Source organism: Arvicola amphibius, chromosome 7, assembly GCF_903992535.2.
Source record: "Arvicola amphibius chromosome 7, mArvAmp1.2, whole genome shotgun sequence".
Lineage (NCBI taxonomy): Eukaryota > Metazoa > Chordata > Mammalia > Rodentia > Cricetidae > Arvicola > Arvicola amphibius.
The window spans coordinates 426276-434139 of record NC_052053.1 but is presented as its reverse complement, the minus strand read 5'-3'; the positions used below and the strand labels follow the sequence as shown (position 1 = coordinate 434139).

Sequence of the window (7864 nt, the reverse complement as noted above, 5' to 3'; positions counted from 1 at the left end):
TGATAAACCTTAAAAATGCAAAAAGAATATGTTCACAGTACGTTTATTATGCAGAACAGTATTATATCTCTAAATTATTTTGTCCTCAAAATACATATAATTATACATTAATCTTTGAATAAGCTTCTATTACTTAATTTTAATAATCTATGTGACATACCAATTGTTAGAATCTGTAATTGAGAAGGTATTTTGGCATATACCGAGCTGTATGTGTCCGTTTATCTGAAATAGCCTTCTTTGATAGAAAGATCTTTAAAAAAGTAAATTTCTTTTAAGTTATGGAGACTAAATATAAATATATTAAAGTTACAAATTCATAGCACTTAACGTTCAAATATACATGAAATTATTCCTAAAAATCAAGATTTTATAAAAAATTGTGAATTTTAAAATAATAACTATATTCCTAAACAAAATCTTCTAGTGTTTGTGAGAAAAGTGTCTGTTAATGAATGGTAAGTAACAAATAATTCCTGGTTATTTCTTCCTCTATATACATGTGTTAATTTAGACACTATATTCTTTGACAATTTTGGGAAAACCTTTGAGACCAAAGAATAAATCTATTCATTCAATGGAAAAAAATTTTAAAAAATAGTAAAAGCAACATGAAGTCACATATGAAATGTTTAATATTTTAAAATGAAAAAAAAAACATAGAATAAATAAAGACTACCAAGATATATGGCCTCATGTATATGTGCAGTTATGCAAACTTTTATGATTTGCCAAGTATGTGTGAATTAGTATGTAAATATTAGGAACTTATGACATATCTTTATGAAAGAATTTGATTATGATCATATTTATCTGAGAGTTTTGAAATTTACAAATTATTTTTAATATGATATTTAAATAACTTTTATCTTAATAAAGCTTTATAAAATAAAATTCAAAAATGCAGGTGAATGAAATACAGGCTTTGAATTCACATATGTATCTACACACAGCTTGAAATATAAAAGAATACTTTTTAATAATCTACTAAAGGAAAATCATTAAAATATGGTTTTATAGATGTTAATAAGTTCAGTCAGAATCATCCTTTTAATTTTAAGGATTTTTATTAGATTTTAAACATACTTACCTAAGTAAACTGTATTGTTGACTAAATAAAAAATTACTTTTATCTCTCTGAAAAGGTAATTTGTAACCATATATTGTTGGACTTGTGATCGCAGGAGCTTACCAGAGATGAGTTTGTTTTGGGTAACAGAATATGAGAAGAGAGCATTTTAATATATCCTGTATCTCTTGGGAATTGTGTCCCTGCAGCCTCTTCCCTTTAGGCTGTGGTGGTATGAATGGGTGATTAGTTTTTCTACTCATGTTCCCTTATTCCCTTGTGGGCATAGGAATTTTCTCATTAAAGATAGTGCTACAATTTCTTACTGTTGCCATGAAGCTGATTTGTCACAATAAATATTTCATTTTAATTGTTATAAAATACAGCAAAACATAATCTGTGTATTATTTAACTGAATCAGGATCTAATGCAAATGAAATCTTTACCCCATGAAATCCTATCTAACACTTTTGATTTCAGTTCATCTCTATTTTACTTTACTGATTTAGTGACTGTAACAACTTTTGTATATTTTATTGATATACCATTCCTATACTATTTAATTTACACTTGATGGTGAATCAATTGTTTAATGTTTAGTGTATCTACACACTGTATGCTACTTACAACACCTGCTTCCAGAATAAATTTTTAGCACATGCACAATTTTGATTACTCCACCATGCTCTCTTCTAGTTCCTGGGAAACTTCATAAGTGATCTTTTCAACCACTACACACGGTAAAGTGTCTATAATACTAAGAAGTCTAACAGAGGCAGAAAGCCTCATGTACCATTACAAATATATAGTATATTAAAATCGTGTAAAATTGGGGGCTGGAGATATGATGACCTTGTAAGAGCACATGTAACTCATGCAGAGACTTGGTTAGGATTTCTTTTTCTGTGTTAGGAATTTAACACAAACATGATATTTCACAACCATCTGTAACTTTAATTCTGGAAATCAGATAGCCTCTTCTTCATTTGCTCTTGGCATGCATGTGGTATACATATCAAAGAAAAACAAAACAGTCATACTCATTTAATAAAAAATAAGCCTTAAAACTAGTTCCATAGCAGTAATATAACTTGAATGGCTTATCTTAGAAGAAATTGTATTTAATTACTTATACTAGAGGAAAATTAAATAAAATTGAGATCATAATTTCTTCTATGTACATATATATATATATATATGTTAATGTTCTAGTAGTTAATTTTTTATTAAGTAGATTTATCATTATGGCTTAAATGGCAATTTTTTACAATTTATTCAATTTCAGAAAAATTATATATTTGGAAGATTCCTAAGAATATAAAAATAATAATTCACTACAACATTCCAGTCAGAAATAACTTCCTTAATTATGCTATTTTTCTTATTTTATAAATTATATTGTATTCTTATTTAGGAAAGAAAAAGGAACATCTCTTTTATTTTTTATTTCTGATGTATTTTAGTAATAGGTATATGTTTCAATTTGTATTTCTATAATTGCTAAAGCTAATAAAGCTTTTGTGATTTTTTCTTAGTCACATTTCTTTCTTTGAGGACCCTCTCATAAGACTCAACCCTTGGGTAACTGGTTCCTTTCTCATCTTGTTTTTGTTTTTCTTTTGTTTTTAGTTTTTATTTATGGGAGTGAGTACTTTATAAAATCCAGATAATATTTCTCTGTCATACATACAATTGGACCAGATTTTCTATGATTTTGTGAGCTTTTTCCTCACATGATTGATTGCTTTCTTAGAAGCTTTTGTGACTTATCATTATATTTTTTTTTATTTCAACTTTGTCAATTTGGCCTCAATTCCTGAAGAAACAAAGTCTTCTCCAAAAAATTCTTCCTATACCTATATCTTACAAAGCACTGCTTTTGTTTCTTGTTGCAATTTCACCATTTTAGGTTTCAAACTGAAGTGTTTGATACCTTTGGAATGAATTTTTTCAGTCATAGCAACAAGATTAATTTCATTCATCTTCATGTGGATATCCAGCTTTTCAGTATCATTCATTGTATTTAGTCATCTATAATAGCCAAACTTATAATCATGTTAGATATGTTTTAAGATTAAACACACACACACACACACACACACACACACACATATATATATATATATATATATATATATATATATATATATATATTTGGTTTTTCGAGACAGGGTTTCTCGGCAGCTTTAGAGCCTGTCCTGGAGCTAGCTCTTGTAGATCAGGCTGGTCTCGAACTCACAGAGATCCGCCTGCCTCTGCCTCCCGAGTGCTGGGATTAAAGGCATGCGCCACCACTACCCGGCCAGAGATATATTTTAGAGAGTTAAATGGTCTTCAAATACTCCAAAGATCTACAGATTATGGCACTTAGGATGTTTTAAAAAGCTAGAACTTTCTATGACAGTAATATTTGTCTGCTTCTGGGAGCACCAAGAACATTAAAAAAACCTCCATATGGTGTTTGGTTTAGTTGGAGAAAAGCTAACCACTAGACAAGAATTTGTCCTTTCCTCCACTGCTGACAGTATCCTGTCCAACCTAGACAAACAGAACACCAAAAAAAGAATACTGCCAAAATTTTCCAAGAAGGTAAGACAATACTTCAAAATTCCTGCTTAACAGATGTTTGTCAGATATTTTAGGGCTGGATGAAAAAAATGGATGCCCCAGTTATAGAGGAACCTTGGGTGACTCTACAAGAAGCCAGATGTCTTTGTCATTTCTGTACTTTTAGAAGTTGTTTGCTCTCTATTTCCTCTTCACTCAGGTAATATTATATTGCTTGTAGGACTTTGATAGAGTTGAAGATGAGCTAGTTATTGCTACAATTTTCCTTGCTACCAAAAAAAGAAAATTATGTAAGACGTGTAAAATATATAGTGTTGAGAGACATGAAAGCAAAAGTTATTTATCTAAGATAATGTTGTGACATATAAAAAGATAGTTTTGGGTTGGTAATACAAGTTAAGATAAAAAGTAAATTAGGTACAAAATTTTGGAATCACCAAGCTAGGGGAGATAATGAAATATTTTCTCCTAACTTGCCAAATACAGAGAGACTGTGCATTGAAAATGCATTTCTGGGAATATTTTTCAAGACGACTTGAAAGATTGTGTGAGCTGAAAGTTAGGGAGAAGGTGAATGGAATGCTACCTTCTGGACAATATGGAATCATCATAGTCACAATCTCTAAAAAGTTAGAAATGACTGCATTCAGCGGGCACAGAATGGACCCTGAGCAGCTAGCTGGGCAAGGATGCGCAAAGGCATAAGGAGACCTACATCTCACAGTGGAACCATTGCTTTTGGAGAAATTCATAGAAAGTGGATTCATTTCTTTCAATTATATATTTACTACTGACCCCTAACAACTCTAATGGATTCCTCAATCTATTCTCATACAGATGACCCTGCTGAAACCAAATAAATCAATGATAATAAACATCATGGAACTGGAAAAGGGACATGTGAGAAGAAGGGAGAATATTTAACATGAATGAAACAAATCACAAGTGTGGGACCAAAAAAAGCAATTAGAATGTATATTGTGTAAAGTTGTCAAAGAATCTAAAAATCATGCAAAGTAATGGTTTTTTAAAAACAACTTGCAAAGATAATAAATCAGCAAATTTAAAAGAAATCATAAATTATATGGGAAAGACAGAAAGCTAATATTCATTTTTATTTTTTCCAGATTTATTTATTTTATTTTGTGTATATAAGTATTTGGATTACATGTTTGTTTGGGAACGACCTGCATTTCTGGTGCCTATGGACATCTGATCCTCAGCAACTGGAGTTATGCTTATCTGTAAGCCACATGTCAGTGTTATATACGGCAGATAATACAATTCTATTAATTAGTTTATGACTGTGATGTTTTGCAGCATTTAATATTAAATAATATTTTATTTAAGGATATATACAATAGTATTGTCATGGGAAAGCCTATAAAAGCATTTTTCTTTCATTACCGAGATCTAAAATACAATGAATTCTCTTTTGTCTGTCATATTCTTCACAACTGTGAAACATAAGAAAGTCTGAAATATGTTTTCAAAATGCACATTTCTATTCTCAAAGAAAAAGTGCCACTGGGATAGACCAAGATGAATTCTTCTAACTCCACATATATTCATTGGGAATGGGTCCAACTATTATGCTGAATAACGTGGAAATATTTCTTGTAAATGCATTTGCAGCTGCAAGCACTGTGAAAGATGCAAATTTAACATTGACTGAAAATCACCACGGGATAAATACCTTCCAAGAGTTCTTTCTCCTGCCTCTACCTGTTACCACCTGAGCAGAGTTTTTAGTAAGAATGTCCTACATGACTTCTCTTTGGTAGCTATTTGTACTTTCCATCTTCTTATCAGCACCACTGTCTCCAAGTGGCTTTTTGCATTATTAAGTATTTCTTCATACGTGGCATCCCTGTTACTTTCAATTAACCCTACATTTAGCATGTCACCCCTTAGAACATATAGAGCCCTCCCACAATCAACTTCTACTAGTGCAGCTTCACTATAGATATTAAGACTTGGCTAATCAAAATATATTTTGAGAACAGCATATATAGTTAACTACACTGAATATTTGTGTATACTAGGGCATTAGTACATATCCAACCATTCAGATATAAGTCACCATTTATATTTTGTTTAGAAGCATGTTTCCTAGAAATATTTTCTGCAAATTCAAAACAAGTATGAATCATTATTAAAAAACATTGTTTATTATTATTTAATATTTAATAACATTGTTTTTCTCTCTTATAAAATACGTGCTACAAAATCTTTGTTTTGCATTTTAAAACATGCTGTCTGGGCATTTTGGGTTTAAGTATACAATTCAATAATAGCACAATATAATAATACCAACCTCTCAAAGGAGATGAAAGCACCATTCATAAAGCTTTGGAACAAGTTTGTTGTTTTTAACCACCAGCGTTCTTGGTTACAATTGCTACAGAACTGCTAACAATATAATATCAGTTTTTAACTGTGAAAGAAAGAAGGGAAGTACAGAGAAGAAAGTTAGAATACAAGATACAATAAAAACCTGGGGCTGTTGATCATGAAGGCTTTGCTGACGCATGTATGACAACTGAGGAAGAACTCACAACAAATTGCCCTTTGGTCAGTATGTCATTTCTAAGCCAAAGACAAGAAACACATTTAATACAAGGTAAAATTACTATAATGAAATGAAAAGGAAGCTTTATTAAATTTCTAATTCACCCACATATATTACTTTTGCAAAGTGTATAGCCCTATTCATTCAATAACTGTCTTTTAATGAGAATACTTTATCCAAACATGAAAATAGGACATGTAAAAATACCATAAACTAAATAATATAAATATTACCTCCATAGGATGAGAGTCTAAAGCAGGTGTCTTTTCTTAGCTTGTGCTTTTATTTAGTTATTAATTATTTACTAGATTATAATGGACACAGATAAGGTGATACTAGTGTTCAGAAATATTGTAAAAACAAAGACGAACAAAAATATCTCTCTAAAATTCATTTTGAATGCATAAGCTATTTTTATTAGATGCATTTAGTGAAAACTAGACCGTAAGTTGAGAAGTACTAATTGTTAGGAATTTGCTGGGCTTCATTGTATCTCATTTATCAATGAGGAAAGGTATGAAATAATCCTTTTTGCAAAATTTAGGATGATGAATTAGCTATTGTTTATTAATTAAACACTAAGGTCAGTGGTTTTTTGCATTACATTCAATTCTCTGTAGACAATATTTTGAAAGTTGTACCCAAGGAATTCTATATTAATGCTTGTAAACTCAGTCTGACAATATTCTACTCATTTTGAAATGGAAAACAGAACTTCACCCAGCCTTCAAGTTAATACTCAATGCTTTCTTCAGAGCCCCTTTCACATCCTTATTTCTTAAACTGTAGATTAGTGGGTTTAACATAGGAATCACAACTGTGTAGAAAACAGAGGCTATTTTGTCGGTATCCATTGAGTAACTTGAGCTGGGTCGGAAGTACATGAAAAGAAGAGTACCGTGAAAAATAGCCACAGCCGTGAGGTGGGAGGCGCATGTCGAAAATGCCTTTTGTCTGCCCTCGGCAGAGTTCATCCTGCAGACGGTAGCTATGATGTAGCAGTAGGAGAGAAGGACTGTGAGGACGCTGCACCCAACGACACAGCCAATGAAAGTGAACATCACTATCTCATTGATGGACGTGTCTGAGCAGGACAGGGCCAGCAAAGGTGGAATGTCACAGAAAAAGTGGTTGATGATATTTGAATTACAGAAGGACAGTCGGAATGTGCAGCATGTGTGGATTGCTGAGTCCACTAAGCCTACCACATAGGCGACAGTCACGAGCTGGATACAGACCTTCTTAGACATTGCAATCGTATAGAGCAGTGGATTGCAGATGGCAACGTAACGGTCATAGGCCATGACAGCCAACATGAGACATTCTACATCTGCAAAAGCTCCAAAAAAATACATTTGAACAGCACACAAACTGTAAGTTATCCTCTTCTGTTCAGACAAGAAATCAGCAAGCATCTTGGGAGAGACTGTGGAGGAGTAGCAGACATCACAGAAGGACAGATTGCTCAGGAAATAGTACATAGGTGTGTGCAGCTTGGGATCCAGCTTGATCAGCAGGATCATCCCTAGATTAGCAATTACAGTTAGGCCATAAACTAGGAAGAAGAAGACAAAGAGGGCATGTTGCATATCCTGTCTGCTAGAGAGTCCTAAGAAGACGAATTCAGGAAAGACGGTGACGTTCTCAAGTGTCAT

The 7864-nt window shown here is 32.3% G+C and overlaps 1 protein-coding gene across 1 annotated transcript; it reads right to left on the bottom strand.

The window, feature by feature from the left end:
* Nucleotides 1-6925: 6925 nt before the first annotated feature.
* LOC119819179 (olfactory receptor 1019-like) lies at nucleotides 6926-7864 on the bottom strand. Its single transcript, XM_038337241.1, has one exon. It carries the CDS (start codon nucleotides 7862-7864, stop codon nucleotides 6926-6928), a length of 939 nt encoding a protein of 312 aa, XP_038193169.1.

Coding starts and splice junctions, on each gene's coding strand:
- LOC119819179 (XM_038337241.1), bottom strand. CDS start 7,864: ATGACACTTGAGAACGTCACCGTCTTTCCTGAATTCGTCTTCTTAGGA.